At 44.0% G+C, this 18729-nt stretch overlaps 1 protein-coding gene across 5 annotated transcripts in view; it reads left to right on the top strand.

The window, feature by feature from the left end:
• IPCEF1 (interaction protein for cytohesin exchange factors 1) overlaps nt 1–5917 on the top strand; it is a 200158-nt gene extending 194241 nt beyond the window's left edge. For all 5 annotated transcript variants that reach the window (XM_043888010.1, XM_043888014.1, XM_043888012.1 and 2 more), the window contains one exon: nt 4701–5917. In XM_043888010.1, coding sequence (XP_043743945.1) covers nt 4701–4907 — 207 coding nt within the window. In that variant the 3' untranslated portion in view covers nt 4908–5917. The remainder of the gene's footprint in view (nt 1–4700) is intronic.
• Nucleotides 5918–18729: the final 12812 nt, after the last annotated feature.

The following is an 18729-nucleotide window of genomic DNA, read 5'->3' as shown; positions in this document are numbered from 1 at the left end:
GCTGGGGCTGATGAGATATATTCCACATTGTGTATTCCTGTGAATCTCCTCAAGGTCAGAGGGCAGGATGACGTGGAAATTGACCTTGTTGGAAAAAAGAAAAAAAAAACAACACATCAACCTCTTCATTAGAGAATGATCATTTGGGACAAGCATGCTCATTCATGTCAGAAAGCTATCAGAATAATTTTCTTCTAACTATCTTTAATTTTTTTTTTTTCATTTATTTATTGGCTACACTCGGTCTCCATTGCTGCATGTAGGCTAGTCTCAAGTTGCGGTGCGTAGGCTTCTCATCCCAGTGGCTTTTCTTGTTGCAGAATATGGGTTCTAAGCATGTGGGCTTTATTAGTTGCAGCACACAGGTTCAGTAGTTGTAGCTTTCAAGCTCTAGGGCCCAGTAGTTGCAGCACACAGGCTTAGTTGTCCTGGGCCATGTGGGATCTTCCTGGACCAGAGATCGAACCCATGTCCCCTGCATTGTCAGGGGGATTCTTAACCACTCCACCAGTGTTTAAAACTCAAGCTGTCAGGATAGTGGTCACCTTTGAGGAAAAGGCGAGGATATAAACTGGGCAGGACCACAGTAAAGCTTTTGAAATGCCAGATAAGAGTCTTTCCTTGACTGTGACAGTGGTTATACAGATGTGTTCTTTTTGTGATAATTTTATTAAGTCCAGACTTTATGTGTACGTTTTGCTCTGTGTATATTACATTGCAATATAAATATTTATTTAAAAAAGTACTTCAAAGCTGGAGTGTGGACAAGTGAAAAAAAAGCAGTTTCATGCAGAAACAAGGAAACTATTTTAATAATAATGTTTATAGTAGTGGTAAGCACATTCCAGAAATAAAGAAAAATCCTTGCACTGGGATTGTATTGGAATGAATAACTGTTTATGGAAATTCTTTTAGGAAGTTGAGCAAACTATCGCGTCACACACTGGAGATCTTTAGTTCTTTAAGAGTCTCCGAGAGCTCCGCCTCCCCTGTCTTTTGGCTAAGCCTGTCTTTATTTTTAAATGAATGGTTAATGGAATGATTAATGAGTCCAACTGAAACTTTCTCCGAAAACTCCCCTCACTTGTATCTGAAGAGGAACAGACCCTTCTTTGCCTAGCTGCTTCGGTAGAATCCATTTCCAATGCTTAATACAAGCCATGCACTGAATATTTGGAGTAAAAAAATGAAAAGATGGTATTTTTCAGAGCTCCTATCAGACCCTGCCTGCCTGCCTGCCAGAAAACCAGAAGGATGTCGTAAAAGTAGTTCAAAGCATTCAGCAAGCCTCTTGCTCTACAGGGGTGAAGCAGGGCTTTTGCCTGATGCTCTTGACCCCGGCTTGCCAAGCCTAGGAAGGAGCTCAGAGAGTTTTATTGTTTTGCTAATTTCCTTCTTCTCTATTCTTATCTCAGTTTTTTTCTTTTATCCATAAAGGAACTAACACAGACTTGAGCTGAATGGGAAGAAATTTGAATTATTTAGAGCTAGAAGCCATATGAGAAGTGTTCGCCCAAAGTTGAAGAGATCCTTTCCTAAAACCTTTTATCCCCTTTAGAGGGGTGGTGAATTCATTTTTGCCTTGAAAAAATCAGTTTTCCAAATTTTGTTGATTTGCCAAGATCTTATTTAATAATTTCTTCAATAGCATATTAAGATCTCTCTCTGAACAGATGTCAAGATTTCTTAAGAACGATGTAAAATTCTTAAGTGACTACTTACGATAGTACTATGGTAAGGGTAGAGAAGAGAAGCATATTTTTGGGAGTGGGAAACATTGTTTTTTGCAGTGTTGATGCTGGACTCAGAGAGAAAACTGTCTTGACTCTGTTTGACTTTTTAGCAATCCTTGCTAGTTACCCACTTAACTTACTTACCTTTCTTTCCTCTGTTTCTTGGTCTTGGCCAACCTCCTTGTTATTCCTCTTTGGTTACTTTCCTTCTGCACAGTTTTTCTCTCCTTCCTGAAACCCAAATGTATCTTTTAACCTCCATCTATCACCACACTCTTGCTTTTGTGATTCAAAATGATAAATCTCACTACTCAGATTACTGTGTGTGTGGACCTTTTCCCTTGAAATCCATATTATTCTGGTCAATTTAGAAACAGGAAAAGAAGAAGACAAGAAAATATAATAAAACAGTCCAAATAAAGCATAAGTTAAAGCTGAATGTAGAGCACAAACAATACATTCATGTGCCAGTGGGTCTCAAAAGGCGGGCACAAGGACATTGGAGACAGAGAAGAATGAAACAGGGAAGGGGGTCAAGGAAGGGCTTTTATGATGGGAAAAATAAGAGCATACGAGTAGGCCGGTGACAATGATCACCTGGAGATGGGAACCTGATGAGTCACAGCAAAGGAGTGAGAATTGCTGGAGCCAATTTCTTGGATGTACGAAAGAACGTGCTTTTACAAGTAGAGAGATGGGTCTTTGCTGGAAGCACAGATATTTCACCCGAGTGAACAGCAAGGAAGGCAGCATGTATCTGTGCTGATGCAGATAGAAGGCAACAGGAGCTTGGGAGAACTACTGTTGTGATTGTTTCCATTTCCTCAAAAAAATAAAGAGCAGGGTTGTCAGCTACAGGAGGGGAGGGTTGGGGAGGAAATCTGAGCAGAAATGAGAAACTCTGAAATAGTTATTTAGGGGAGTGGGAAAAAAAAAAAGGGATGAGAAAACATAATTACTGAATAGTAGTGAAAGTCCGCTTAATGGCAGTGGTCGTGAGTTTGAACTTTGACCAGTGAGCACAGTAGTGAATGTTCACCTCTGCACCTGCTGCCCCGGATCTAGCAGAGATAGTTCACGACTGAATGCCTCCCCGGCACTCAGCCCTGAGTGAGGTGCAGGGAATACAGGAAGAATAAAATATGTTCCTCGTCACCTTCCTTAAGAAGCTTTAGAATAGACGACGTGACAGACCCATGAACATCTAAGTGTGACGTGATAAGTTCTAAGAGGGTTCCAAGCATTGGAAGGCACGCAAGCATGAAAAAAGCTTCTCAGTTCAATCGGGGGGCTCAGTTTTTTGGAGAGCATGATGCCCGAAGTGAATGTACATTTATGAGCTGTAGTAAAATCCATTAAAAAAAGAGAGAGAGAGAGAGATTGGGCAATGTTCCATGTGAAAATCACTCTAGGAATTAGGGTCCACTAGGTGAAGAAGAGTGAAGAAGGTCCTATGCCTGAAATGAATGTACATTTATGAGCTGTAGTAAAATCCATTGAAAAAAAAAGAGAGAGAGAGAGAGATTGGGAAATATTCCATGTGAAAATCACTCTAGGAATTAGAGTCCATTAGGTGAAAAAGTGGAGAAGGAAATGGCAACCCAGTCCAGTAATCTTGCATAGAAAATCCTGTGGACAGGGGAGCCTGATGGGCTGCTGTCCATAGGGTCTCACAGAATCGGACACGACTGAAGTGACTTAGCATGCATGCATGCATTGGAGAAGGAAATAGCAACCCACTCCAGTATTCTTGCCTGGAGAATCCCAGGGACGGAGGAACGTGGTGGGCTGCTGTCTGTGGGGTCGCACAGAGTCAGACACGATTGAAATGACTTAGCAGCAGCGGCAGCAGGTGAAGAAGGTCCTCTGTGTAACATGTCCTAGGGTGGTGAATTAGCATTGTGTGGGGGAGAAAACCCACATCAGTACTCCTAGAGAGGAAAGGGAGAGGCAAGTGGACAATCAACAAATGGGCTCATGTCTGTGGAAACTTGGGCGAGAAGGGAAAACTTTAAGAGGACTCAGAATTTCAGGGGGACCCCCTGGACTGTCGGACAGAGGGTGGATACAAAGTGGGGGCTGGAGGCAGGACCCTCACTTGGAGGCTGTAGCAGCAGATGAAGGGTGATAGGTGAGACTTTATGTCCCAAATTGGGATTACGGTCACAGAGATGGAGGAAGCAGGAATAGATTTGCGATAAATGTGTTAGGCTGAGAAATCTTTTTTTTTGAATGTGGAGACTGATACGTCGTATGTTTCATTCCATTTCTTGACTACAGAAAAGTCCCGTAACCTGTGCTGACATTTCAGAAGTGTGTGTCACTGGTTGCAGAGGAGGCAGGGTGAAATGGCATGAATAGACTATTGGCATCATTGAAATACACATTGTTGGATGGAAGTTTAATGATATCGTTTTTGAATAAAAAGATAGCCTACCTATTTAGTCTGTATACATTAAATAAAAGCGTGAAATTTATTTAAAATTAGTACAATTTAATAGAAAATAAAAGAGAGATATTTTGTACTGTCTTATGTCTTAGGAAAAGTACTGTGTCCCAACTTCATAAAGTTTGGATGGTCAACAACATGGTTATACAGTTATCCATTCCAGGAGGAATAAAGCTCACACTGAGATAGAAATATGACTGTGGCATGGAACACTGGATTCATCAGGAAACAGTGACATAGGAGACCTGGGTTCTGTGTCCAGTTCTTCCCCCAAGCCTTGTGTGGGGTGTCTACCTCTTTGTGGTTAGCTTATATAAATGGGCGGATGTTCTGCCATTTCTCTTAGGACTATTGTGGGGATTTGAATATTAGTGTGTAAAAACACTTTGATAATTTTACAGTCAAGGTATATGTGCATTTATTTGCAAAAGGCTGAAGATGGTTTATCGAAGTTAAGATCATTATCACGTCTCACCCTCCTCTCTCTGTGTCTCTCTTTTTTTTTCCTACTTGGACAGTGTAAAGAACACGACCTGGCCATGATTAACCAGCTGCTGGATGATCCGAAGCTGACAGCCAGAAAATATAGGGAGTGGAAAGTCATGAACACCCTGCTGATCCAGGACATCTATCAGCAACATCAGCAGAGGCGAACCCCCACCTCTGCCTCTGAAGGCTCCCCCCAGAAACCACCTTCCTCTGCCCGCCTTGAAAATTCTATCTGAGAACAAGCCAGGATGCTCTCCCCTCCTGTCTTACCCCTCAGGCAACTCTTCAAGACGTTGCGATAGCTTCACATTTTTCCTTGTAAAGGAAAACTGAAACCCAGTTCCTGGAAACACCAGCTCCTCCTAGAGGGATGCGGTTGGGATGAAAACAAACAATGATGCTGCCTCACCAATTCCAGGGCTCCCATTGGACTGGAGGGATGGAGTTCAGCTGAGAAATCTGTGTCTGTGTTCCTTTGGGGACCGCTGGTTACACTGGGTTCTAGGTGGGATATGAGAACCACATCTTCTGTTTCTTGTTCTCAAGAGAAGGACAGCATTTCGCGGACAAAAGATCACTTTTGGCCAGGGATACTTCTTCATAGAAATATTCCGTTTTCCAAAAGGAGAATGTACATATTCTATCTGGTTGGGTAGCTGAGTTCCCCAAATCACCTTTTGAGTGGAGGAATGCTTTCTACAGAGCATCCGGAGCAGGACAGGTGTGGTATCGTGGAACCCAAGTTCCTTGCCTTTGGTCCAGAATGGTGGTGCCTTTCCCACGTGTTGAGAAATGCTTCATAGCAAATGGTGTATGGGAATGCTCAAGAAGGAGCCATGTTCTGTATTCCACTCATTCAAAGGACAGCTTAATATTTTCACACTTTATCCCGGTTGGGGTAGGGGACCAGATTCATGTGTCCTTTCCACACAACAGCTAAAGACAACTCTCTCATCACACTTGGACACTTCTATTCAGACCTAAGCTTTTCTGAACCAGGACATAGTAATAACATCCAGCGAGGAGTGTTTCCTGCCATTGCCCTTGGGTGTGGTAGCTATGCATGGTATAAATGTACATCCAGGGAGTTCCCTGGTGGTTCAGTGGTTAGGACTCCATGCTGTCACTGCCGAGGGCCCAGGTTCAATCCCTGGTTGGGGAATTAAGATCCCACAAAAAGCACAACATGGCCATTAAATAAATAAATGTATATCCATGATCCCCAGGATCAATATTGACAAGGTGATTCTGGTGTCTGAAACTTTTAGTATCTTTACTCCAAAAAAAAGTTAAAATTGTTTTATTTTTGTATGTGTATGTGTCACTATGTGAATAGCTATATATAATATGTTTATTATTTAAGGATATTTATAGAAGTTCAGATTACTAGTGTCTTAAAAGAGGCTATATACTATAGTATGTTTTGTTCAGTATATATTTCAAAGTATATCCTTTTTGCTTGAGAAAAATAGAAATACTATGGATTCATTGGAGTTATGATATTGCACTATAATGTCTGAGGAATGCTCAGGAAATCTTGTGGGATAAATGTAGGGCATGCATTGCTAATGATAATCTTTATTTTCTGGCTTTTCTCTCTGCTTCTGTCTCTGTCTTTCTGTCTCTGTCCCGAGAATGCTTAGCTTTCTATCTGTTGTAAACCATTCTCCTAACCAGAAAAGGACTTTCCTCTTACATCATCCCTTCTAGTAAATACACTTTAAGTTTTATGCCATTTATGCCCACACATCCTAAACCAAATGAAGCACAACTAATGCAGTCTTCTGAAGACTAATAGACCAATACCCTTAAAGGGAACTCATTTTATTAGAGAAACAAGAGGCAAGTCTCCACTCACTAATCACCACGAATACTTCTCTCCATAAGAATAACCGCAACACATCAGAGACCATTTCAGCCTGACCTCGAGCAAATTGTCAACACAACCTCATTGCCTTTGTAGTGTCAGAGTGTGTGGCTTGACATTCAAATGGAAATAACCCCACCCTGAATTTTAAATGCAAACTAAGTGGAAATAGTTGTTAAAAATTTCCCTAAGCTTTACTAAGAAGTCTTACTATTTTGTAAACAAAAAACAACTTTAGCATTAAGAAGAGGAGGGGGTGGAAACCAAGCAAGAAGCACATTGTAATACTAGAAGCTTCTGAGAGATAAACGCCATGCTGGTCAGTTTGACCCAGTAAGCATTAAGGTGCTGTTGCCCCAGGTGGAACTGTTGGCCCCAAGAGAAGGAATGATTCAGGTCTTCAGGCTGGACCCTGAAGCTTCTGGTTTGAAGACTGGTGTTTCATCCTCTTTACTCTAGAAATTATCATTGATTCTGCCTGTAATTCAGTTCAGTCAGTTCAGTTCAGTCACTCAGTCTTGTCTGACTCTGCGACCCCATGAATTGCAGCATGCCAGGCCTCCCTGTCCATCACCAGCTCCCGAAGTTTACTCAAACTCATGCCCATTGAGTTGGTGATGCCATCCAGCCATCTCATCCTCTGTCGTCCCCTTCTCCTCCTGCCCCCAATCCCTCCCAGCATCAGGGTCTTTTCCAATGAGTTAACTCTTCGCATGAGGTGGCCAAAGTATTGGAGTTTCAGCTTCAGCATCAGTTCTTCCAATGAACACCCAGGACTGATCTTTAGGATGGACTGGTTGGATCTCCTTGCAGTCCTAGGGACTCTCAAGAGTCTTCTCCAACACCACAGTTCAAAAGCATCAATTTGTCAGCACTCAGCTTTCTATGCTTGTAATTAGCTGCATCTAATTCTTCCTGTTTCCATTGTTTCCCCATTTCCCCGTCTATTTGCCATGAAGTAATGGGACCAGACGCCATGATCTTCGTGTTTTTGAATGTTGAGTTCTAAGCCAGCTTTTTCACTCTCCTCTTTCACTTTCATCAAGAGGCTCTTTAGTTCCTCTTCGCTTTTTGCCATAAGTGTGGTGTCATCTGTGTATCTGAGGTTGTTGATATTTCTCCTGGCAACCTTGACTCCAGCTTGTGCTTCATCCAGCCTGGCATTTCTCATGATGTACTCTGCATATAAGATAGATAAGCAGGGTGACAATATACAGCCTTGATGTACTTCTTTCCCAGTTTGGAACCTGTCTGTTGTTTCACGTCTGGTTCTAACTGTTGCTTCTTGACCTGCATACAGGTCAAATTCTTCCTGTAATCAGAAGGTGGATTGTTTAGGGTTCTCAATGGAAACAAAGTGGTGAGAAAAGCTGATAAATCATGGAGGAAAAGATATTATGATATATGTTTTTCTGCCTTATTTCTCTTTGGTTTCTAGCACCACCCGATAGATGTCAAACCAATTTTCCCCAGGAGGATGTGCTTCAACAGCTTGCAGATATATTTTAATGCTTTACTGTGACTTTTCGTTAATATATACATGTAACTGACCTTTTCAAGTCCACTGGTACCACCCCAATTTAAAGGCAAAATAGATCTGTGAGATGACTTAATACAGTCTTTCAATTACTTTTCAAGGTGAAGTCAGTTGACACATTTTTGCTTTGTTAGTTGAAACAGCTACCCTACAGAACCAACTCCCCCCCACCCCCGTGAAAGTTAAAACTGAGTTGCAGGATTTCGCGCCCAGCTTTTCTAGACCAGACTCACCTGCTCACTTGTGACTTCCCTTCTGGGGATGTGTTCAGTCTGTGTTCTGTTGTGCTAGGAAGTAGGGGGGGCAGCAGCTCTGAGTTCCCACCTTCAGCTGTGGTTGAAGAGGAGGGCAAGAGAAGTGAGAACAGGAGGGTGACATTCTTCAGAAGTAATGCCAGTAAGTCTCTCTGTGCATGAAGCCATTTTTTTCTTATCTGAGGGATACTGAGAAAATTGGATTACTTCCGATTTATTCCTGAGGACTGGACCATCTCTGAAATGGATTTGGGGCCATTTCGTGTGGGTCTAAGGGGAGATTCCTATACCCTTTGCTGTTGTCAAAGTTTACTGTTCCTCCCATACTGATCTGCTGCTGGGCTGGCTGTGGATTGGGGTGTAACTTATCATTCTGCTTCCTTTCCTTCCTTCTGTAAAGTACACTGCTTGTTAGGAGCTGTGAGACCCTGGGATAAAAGAGATCTGTTGTCAAGGGCTGTGGAACCGCACACCACCATGACCACTCAGGAAGTGGAGAAGCTCTGAGCGTAACTGGGTCTGAACCTACGGCACCTGCCGTGGACTAGGATCTGGCTTGGACTCCTCTCTGGGGTTGTTGTGGGTCGGGGGACTGCTTCCCTCCACTGCTTGCCTTGTGCATGATGTGATGCTTTCACTGATCGGACCACTGCAGGATCTGCTGAGTCGCGTCCCTCACGTGGAGGATGTCTGTTGCGTTGAGTAATCCTGAGTTGTGTCACAGTCTCTGTTACCACACCCCTGGCCTACAGCCTTGGACGAAGACTCTAAAGCACACTGTGGTGAAGACTCCCGGAAGCAAGCTTGGGGAAACGCTTGTGCTGGAGTCAGAGGTCAAGGTGACATGATGGTGCCTTAGGTTTAACTAGCACTTTGTAGTAGTTTGCAAATGGATGTGTTTCAGGTTCCCCCTCCGCCTCCGGAGGGGTCTCTGTAATACTGGGGATGGCTGTGGATTATCATTCCTTCTGGCCAAGGAGTGTGAGGTGCCTTGGGGAGGCCCCCACGTGGTGTGGCCAGGACGTGAGCGTGAGTCTCCCTCCATCTCTGCCTTGCGCGGTGGTGTGGGGGCCCAGCAGGTGAACTTGACCGTACGTGCCCTTGCACTGCCGTGGGCCCAGGGCCGTGGTGGCTTTTCCGAGGTTATCCACCAGAAACCCGAGGGCCCCTGTTCCTTGAGTACAGTCTCTTCCCAGTGGCCTGAAAGTTTACTGTTCTCCCCTACTGATCTGCTGCTGGGCTGGCTGTGGATTGGGGTGTAACTTATCATCCTGCTTCCTTTCCTTCCTTCTGTAAATTACACTGCTTGGTAGGAGCTGTGAGATCCTTGGATGAAAGAGATCTGTTTATTTTTCCTTTTTAAATGTATCAGGAGAGGCCAGACACTGAGCTTAGTGATTAAGGGTTAGGACCTTAAGTTCCTCTCAGCTCTTTTTTATGTCATTATGCTAATTTCCTCCTCTAAATCACAAGCAGTATCACAGAGGTGAACCAGACACTTTCAAGTCTTTTGAGGAGAGGCACTGTACCAGTTCCAGCCATATATAAATTTATGGACATATACCTCTTTGTATGATACTCCAATTGATAATATTTTGATGAAGTCCACAGAAGATCAAGTGAGTAATTTAGGTGCAGAAGGGGGCCACCCAATAGTCACTCTTTGTTGGAAAGCCGCCATGTCTAAATGAAGTTTTAGAATGGATCTCCTCTTTGGTCTAATATTTGATATTTGATTGGGGCTTTCCAACTGACTTCACCATATTAATTTTTTTGGGGGGGGTATACTGATACTTATATATAAGAGAAATAGAGTCCTAGAAATGTGGAGTGACTGCCTCCCTAGGGTTTTGTAATATGTCACAAAAATGGAAGCCCCCGAAACTAGATTTTAAGAACTCACAGGAAATGGACTGAGGTGGATCAGTCATTCCTCCAGCACCGGGAGCTGCTGTCTCAGTGAACAAGATAACGAACTCGTTTCTGTGTGTTGTGAGACAGGAAGCCTTCTCTGCACATCTTCACCCTTGCACACATCACCACAGACCACAGAGAAAATGAAGAAATGGATTCTACATTTTGAATAATACTTCTGTTTCTCGTGCTGTGAGAAGACTTCGCTGCCCTGTTTTGATACTTCTTTACCTTGAATCCAAAAGGGGACGCATGCCCCAGGGAGACGATTAACATCTCATCATAAAGCCCAGGATTTTATTCCACCGTGTCTTTTAACGTCCTTGCATGATGGGGATGTGACTTTTTGCGCTGCATGATGTTTGCGGGCAAGATGTTACTGTCGAAACAATACCTTTAATCATCTCATACTCTGTCATCTCCCCTCTTGGAACGAACTGAAAAAAGAGGCATGACTCATTTCTCCTGCTTTCTGTGTTTGAGGATGACTTGTCAGATAAAAATAAAAACAGGAGAAAATATGTCTAGTAAAATGACATGGGAAACTGGAAATGTTCTGCTCATGTTCGTTTTCTGCCCTGCGATGTTGCTTGGTCAAAATAAAAATTCCCTGCGAAGTATTGAGTGGCTGGGCTTTTATTGTCTACAAAGATTAGGGCGCCCTCTGGTGGCAGCTTTAAAATAATTGCTTCTAGACGATTTTTTAATTTTTAAATGAAAGTGTACTGAGAAATCTACTTCAGCAATAACTAAGGTGACCTTCTCCAGTGGTCCTCAGCTGACAGCTTTCTTGATACCGAGATATTTACACTTTTCAAAATTGTTGATGCACACAATTTACCTCATCATTTTTATGTACCCACATTTTGTTTAGAGAATCTTAAAAATCTGCAGATTACAAAAATTACGACCAGTAGCACATAAGCTCCTTAAAACACATAAGATATCTCCATGAAAAAGGGACAATGAAAATACTGAAGTAGCATCATAAATTGCCTTTACTCTGATCCACTGATGAGAGGAGGTTAGTTTGCGTTGAACTTAACACCTCCTTGACTGCTGCATACACAGTGTTATTTTTTTTCCTTTCTCCTAAATTTTCACTTTACATGCCAAGTCTCATCCTCTTTTTCCTCCATCTGCCACCAGCAAGTCTGTCTAGGCTCCCACACAGAAGCAGTAAAAAATTATTCTAGACCAAAGGGATTATTCAAAGGCATCAATATAGCATGTTCTTGATTTCCAGAACAATCTTGCATTAGTTTTCTCTTGCTGCTGTACCACTGCAAATGTAGCAGCTTAAAAATGTGTTTTCTTCCACTTGTGGATTCAGATGTTTGATACCCATGTTTCTGTAAGCTAAAATCAAGGTGTTGTCAGAACTGTGTTCTGGGGATTGCCTTGGTGGTTCAGTGGTTAAGGATCCATCTGCCAATGCAGGGACCACGGGTTCTGTCCCTGCTCCAGGAAGATCCTACTAGCCAAGGGGCAACTAAACCCGTCCGCCACAACAAGAGAAGGTACTGCAATTGGAAGCCCACACGCTGCAACTAGAGAAAGCCCTTGCACAGCCAAAAATAAATGTAAGAAAAAGAACTGTGTTGCTTCTGGAGTCTCCAAGAAAGAATGCATTTCCTTGTTCTCTCCAGGTCACCCACATTCTTTCTTCTTGGCTGTCTTCCTCCATCTTCAAAGGTGGCAACGTTGTATCTCTCTATTCCTCCTCTCTCTAGTGAGAGACCTTCTCCAGACAGGCTCTTTTAAAGACCCTTGGGATTACATTCAGCCTGCCTGGGTTAATACAAGCGACCTTCTCTGTTTTAACAACCTGAATACAACCTCCAACCTTAACTCCTCTTTGTACCATATTTGCAGGTCCAGAGAGCCGTGGTCATCATTCTACCATGTAAATCCGCTGGCTGTAAACCTCTATTTCAAATATCCTGTTTAGTCCCCCTGAACCATCGATGTCTTCCCCAAATTTCAGAATGTCTAAGTTTTAAGGGCAAGCATGGAATCCTTTGTCATACCATGTGGCAAATTTGGTTTCATCAAAATATATCCACTTTAGGAAAAGTATTAATAATTCCATTTTTATGAGAAAGGGGGAAATTTTTCTCGTTTTTAAACTGACACATACTCAGGTGTGACAGGTACAGGAGTTTCACAATTAGATCAAGTTTTAACAACACCTGCATTTAAAGACAAAGCGTTAGAAAGTTGCTTTTGAGAATTGAATATCGTTTAGCAGAGGGTGACTTAGGCCTCAAAATCTTAGGTATATGAGCTGCTCTGTGCCAGGTCCTAGACTGCTCTCACAGGAAAGAGTCCAAGAGTCTAGTTAGAGTCCATGATGATGTTCAAATGTACCAAGAGGCATAGAATTTGCATTGATCTTGGCACTTGTAAATCACCATCTGAGTACTGTATTTGTCTTGTCTCTTTGAACAACCCAAACAAGCCTGTCTTTACAGGTAATTCCTTGATGCCGGTCTGCTTGTTTTTCTAGCCTCGTGCTTTAGGAAGTCATAAGCACTCTGCCTGCCCTTATGTCTCTGATGAGTGTGTTGGCAGTTTTGTCCGGAGCAGGTGGTGTGGGGAAGGGACAGAACTCCCAGGCCAGTGGGGTGCCTGGATGCTTCACTAGATATTGTCCTGGTGCCAAAGATTGTTGTTGTGGACGCTGCGGAAGCCAGCCCAGACCCCTTCACTTGTCCAGAGTTGTTATGCCTCAGGATTTGCAGTTAATAGCATCCCCCTTTTCCAGAAAATGGTCCTTAGCCAAATGAGACCCACTTAGGCCAGGATGTTATTTATGCCCTTCATTCTCGACCAGGGTGGCTGTGGCCAATAAATGCCAATGCCAGATGGCAACACTTAGCAAGCACAAGCAAGGTAGTCAGAATTAGTGCAATGGGCAAACAGTGACAGCCTAGGGCTGGTGCTGACCATATGGATCTTTGGAGATTGCTAATAGAAAACGAGTCTCCAGACACAAAATACATGGGAAGACAGTGGTATGCAGAAATACCTTCAAGGGAAATTTGATAGGATCCAAATTGTTGCTGATTCCCAGGAACCCCTTCCAAATAATACGGCCACTGGGTTAGGGGAGGGAAGGGAAATATACAGGCCAAGTGATAAATGGCCCATGTTCTCTAATTTCCTTTTTCTTCTTTAAAATGTTTGATTGCACCATGTGACATGTGGGATCTTAGTTCCCTGACCAGGGATTGAACCTGCACCCTTTGCAGTGGATGTGTAGAGTCTTAATCACTGGACCTCCAGAGAAGTCCCGCTCATTTCTAAATGTACAATTGGAAATGCTATACTTGGAAGCTGGAAGAATTCTCACATCGGTTTTTTGACCAGTAATAGGTATTGTAGTGAGAAAGGACAACAGAAGTCCTTGAAGCTACGTCTTTCAGAGTAGACAATAAATGAAAACCAACATTGCATCCGAGAGAAACGACAGAGGTTAGTGCCCCACTAAAGGACTTTAAGGTACAGGGGTAGTGGTGCCCACTCATACCTATTCAAGTTACAAGTTTGTCTCCTAAAAAACCAAGAAGAATCATGGCAAATTATGATGGATTCCTGTTAACTGAACCAAGTTATACCCCTCTGACCTGCAGTGTTTGCTGTGGTCTCTTTACTAGAGCAGATTACATCCACAGCTCTTGTCTGGGAAGTGGATTCTCTTCAATATCCTTCAGTTCACATCTGTATGGAATGGATGACCAAATGCATTTATGGTCTTGACCCAGGACTATATTAATTCTCTTGCTATGTGTCATGATATAGTTAAAAGGGACCTAGAGCATTTAAACATTCCACAGAAAATCATATTGGTTCACCATATTGATGGCATCACATAACAAGCAATAAGAACTTGATGAGCAAGAAGGGGCAAGTGCCTCAGAGGCTATGGTTTGACATAGGAACTCCGGATAGTGAGAGATAGATTCAACAAAGCCTCAAAGTCTTGCTAAACATGTGAAATATCTAGAGGTCCAATTGCTTGGGGGAAAGCCAGGACATCTCATGCAAAGGACAAAATTATTGTAGCTTGTGTGTGTGTGTGCTCAGTCATGTCCAATTCTTTGCAACCCCGTGGACTGTAGCCCTCCAGGCTCCTCTATCCACAGGATATTCCAGGCAAGAATACTAGAGTGGGTTGCCATTTCCTTCTTCAGGGTCTCTTCCTGACCCAGGGATTGAACCCCTGTCTCCTGTGTCTCCTGCATTGCAGGAGGATTCTTTACCACTGAGCTCCTTGGGAAGCTTAGATGTCTACAATAAGAAAGAAGCATTATGCTTGGTGGGTCTGTTCAAGTTTTGAAGGCAACATGTCCTGTACTTGGGAAGATTGTTCTGACGTCATTCATGGACATGGGAATCTTCTAGAGCCCAGAACAAGAATGGGCTCTACAGTAAGAATAGACCGTAGTGCAAGTAATCCTTCTTGTGCTTGGGCTATATGACTTGGCAGATCCCACAGCAGGTAGTAGAGATAGATACAATACAGAAGGGAACAATGTGGAGTCTGTGACAGTCTCCATCATGAGAGTCACGGCACAGATCCCTAGGATTCTGTACCAAGGCCATGCCATCTACAACAGGGAATGAGTTACCATTAAAAAAAAAAATAGTATCTGGCAAGCTATTTAGCCCTGGTGAATACTAACTATGGTAGAGTGTCTAACCAAGGCACATCAGCTGGCTTTGCAGCCAGAACTTATCACCAAGTGGTGAGTGTTATTTAAGACGTATCTTTTGAGTGGTCCAGAAGTAATTTAGTGTAAAATGGGAGTGGCGTGGCCAAGATTGGCCTTCCGCAGCTCTAGAGGGCTCCAGGAGATGTCATAAACAAGTGAATCAGACACTTATATCACTTACTAAGGTTACATAGTCATTGCTCCCTGGGTTCACACATTGTCCTCCTGGGGAGTTCTCATTGTCAGACCAAAGAGGAAACTGCCCAAACCTAGGTCATTAGTGGGTTGACTTTATATGTGAATTTGAGTCAAAAATGAACTTTTCAACTGTCCTACAGCCTCACTCTGAAAGCCAGGGGTGAGCAGAAAACCACCCAGGGGCCAGAGCTTCAGGCCAGGTCACTGGTCGTCCACTTTGTGTGGAGAGAGAGGTGACCCCAGCAACCCTGAGGACAAAGAGGCGTGGGTTAGGGGAGTGGGTTTTGGCACAAGATGTGAGGATCTGATCTTTGCATTGAGGTAATCCCAGCAGAGAGCACCCATTTCAGAAGAAGCACTCAGCAACCAAGTGGACAGGATGAGTCAGCCAACTGGTGTGTGCTAGCCTCTGTCATGACCCACCCCAGGGCTTGCACATGGGCTCCCGGAGAGAGAAAACCCAGCGGCAAAGATGGATGTTAACCACGGGCCCTGAATCACGTGCTTCCTCCCCAGGGGGGAAAGCTACTGCTCCTGCTGAACGTCTTGCCCACTAGGAACAAAACCAATGCTGGGTCCCAAGAAGGTGCCACGCTCCGAGGAGACGGAGCAGCTACGTGTTGGCAAGTTGAAACAGCTACGTGTTTTCATCCTTAAGGTCAGGCTCTGTGAGTCTCCAAGACCTACTTCTGCAAGGGGTGGGCAATGAGAGTCCCAGAAACCAAAGACTACACCATGTAGTTACTTAGAACTCCTCAGGCTGGAGGCCAGCAGGCCCTGAAAGGCTCTACCATCCTGGCAGGGATTATTGACTATGATAACTTGAAGGAAACAGCTACATGTTTCCTTTGATCTGAGAAAAGGCAGTGCTTCAGCCCGACTGGGACTGACAAGGATCCACATATGGATTCATCCGAGGCTCACAGAATGTCTGATGGACAATCCCGCATATCATCCCTGTTATGGACTGAATGTCTGTGTCCCTCCAAAATTCATGGGTTGAAATCACATCCCCAATGTGATGGTATTTAGAAGTGGGACCTTTGGGAGGCTGTAGGTCATGAGGATGGCACACTTATGAATGGAATTGTGACCTTATAAGATGTTTAATCTCTTCCCACCATGTGATGATACAGGGTGCAATCAGGAGTCTGCACCCCAGAAGAAGGCTGTGGCCGGAACCCTGTCTTGCTGGCCCCCTGATCTCAGACTTCCAGCTTCCAGAACGGTGAGAAACAAATTTCTGTTGCTGATAAGTCACCTCGCCTGTGGCATCTTGTCAGAACAATCTGAGACCATGACCTTAATGAGCAGCCCCCTGGATGGCCAGTGAACTGAGGCAGTGGGCACACAGCTATGGGCCCTGGTGGTTGTATCACATTCTATATGTTTAAGAGGCTGCTGGCTTGAAAGAGCTTTGGAAAAGTCTCCTGAAGGGGCAGCTGAGACACCTATTGGTAGGAGATGTATCAAGAGAGCGGAGCCCCACCCTTCAGAATACAGTGTACTTTTAAGAGCCAGTGGCCATTGTATGGTACCCTAAATTACATAGGTCAGGAAGCAAGGGGCAAGAAATAGAACTGGCTGACTCAATGTCACTCCAAGAGATTCAGCTGGGGAATTTGTTTTCCATCCTTCCAAGGTCAGGCTCTGTGGATGCACAAGTCCTGCTTCTGCAAGGGGTTGGGGGGGGGGCAATGAGAGTCCCAGAAACCAAAGACTACACCACCTAGTTACTTAGAACTCCTCAGGCTGGGAGACCAGCAGGCCCTGAAAGGCTCTACCATACTGGCAGAGATTATTGACTATGATAACCACAAGGAGATAAGATTGTGGGTACATAGTGGAAGAGGGAAAAATACGTTTGGCACTCAGACAATCCACAGGGACATCTCTTGATCCTCCATGGCTGATTATAACTTGCCCAATGAAAGGGCAAGAGCAGTCACTGGCCTGAGGAGTGTATGGTGGCCAGGAACTCAGAGATGAGGTTTGGAGCATCAGGAAGCAGATATGCAAAGAAATGGCGCCTAGGATGTGTGCTGGAGGAGGGAGATAAAATGTCATGGGAGGCCTTGGGACCCACGGCACAGCTGGGCTACAGTTCAGCATTCTAACTTGCCTCTTGGGAGTTCGTTTAGAAATTGTGACTGTGCCAATATGTAGCAAGCTTAATATGACAGTGAAAAGCAAGAGCTCAACAGGAGGGCTCCTTTGAATGTAGATGGTACCCTGTTCAGATCCTTATCCAGACAGACTCAAGCCCCAGTGAATATTGGCTGCTAACAGCTCACAAGTGCCTCTTTTGCCAGAGACTGGCCTTTGGTTGAATAGCAGCTGCCTTCCTGAAGCTTGTTCTCTTGCTTTCTTTTTCCCACTTCCCCCGCAGAAGCCAGTGACCATTATCAATTAATCTACAAGGGGACAAATTTGTTTCCCTTGTATTAAGACAAGACCAACTCCATGGTGCAATGTGTGCTTCAGAGTAGCCCTTGTGAAGACACTTGCTCCTTGGAAGAAAAGTTATGACCAACCTAGACACCATATTAAAAAGCAGAGACATTATTTGCTGACAAAGGTCTGTCTAGTCAAAGCTATGGTTTTTCCAGTAGTCACGTATGGATGTGAGAGTTGGACTATAAAGAAAGCTGAGCACTGAAGAATTGATGCTTTTGAACTGTGGTGTTGGAGAAGACTCTTGAGAGTCCCTTGGACTGCAACCAGTCTATCCTAAAGGAAACCAGTCCTGAATATTCATTGGAAAGACTGCTGCTGAAGCTGAAACTCCAATACTTTGGCTACCTGATGAGAAGAACTAACTCCTTGGGAAAGACCCTAATGCTGGGAAAGATTGAAGGTGGAAGGAGAAGGGGACGACAGAGGATGAGATGGTTGGATGGCATCACCGACTCAATGGACATGAGTTTGAATAAACTCTGGGAGTTGGCGATGGACAGGGAGGCCTGGGGTGCTGCAGTCCATGGGGTCACAAGGAGTTGGACACGACTGAGCGACTGAACTGGACTGACAAGGGGACAACTTTGTTTCCCTTGTATTAAGATGAGACCAACTCCATGGTGCAGTATGTGCTTCAGAGTAGCCCTTGCGAGCAGATTAAAGCTGGTTTACATCCAGACCTCTTTTTGTTCATTAGCTTTCTTCTCCTTCCCTACCCTACTTGCCGAGGTCCCTTCTGAGGGCACTCCTCTCTTCATCACTTCAACAATTATCTCTGTCTCTGGTCATGCTTCTATGGAACCTGATCTAAGGCAGCTGTCCACCTCTCTGCCTGACTTTTTCACATGGCGGGGCCCTTTTTGTTCTGTGCTGTGTACGGGTACCCTGGGAAGCTTGGCATAGTGAGGACTATATTGTTTTTCTTCTTGCTCAATAGTTTATCAGCCCTGAGAATGAGTCCAGAATGCAATTGCTCTTTACTTCACACACCTAACCCACCACCTTAGTATACTTTAAGTATCATCTAATCCATGAGTGAAAGTCAGAATCATTCATTAGCAACCTCACAACACATCTTGATTTTATACATTGTGCACAAAATGCTCCATTTCA

The sequence above is a fragment of the Cervus elaphus genome, chromosome 26 (assembly GCF_910594005.1).
Source record: "Cervus elaphus chromosome 26, mCerEla1.1, whole genome shotgun sequence".
In the NCBI taxonomy this organism is placed as follows: domain Eukaryota; kingdom Metazoa; phylum Chordata; class Mammalia; order Artiodactyla; family Cervidae; genus Cervus; species Cervus elaphus.
The sequence above is the reverse complement of the archived record's forward strand: the minus strand, read 5'-3'. Positions and strand labels throughout refer to the sequence as shown.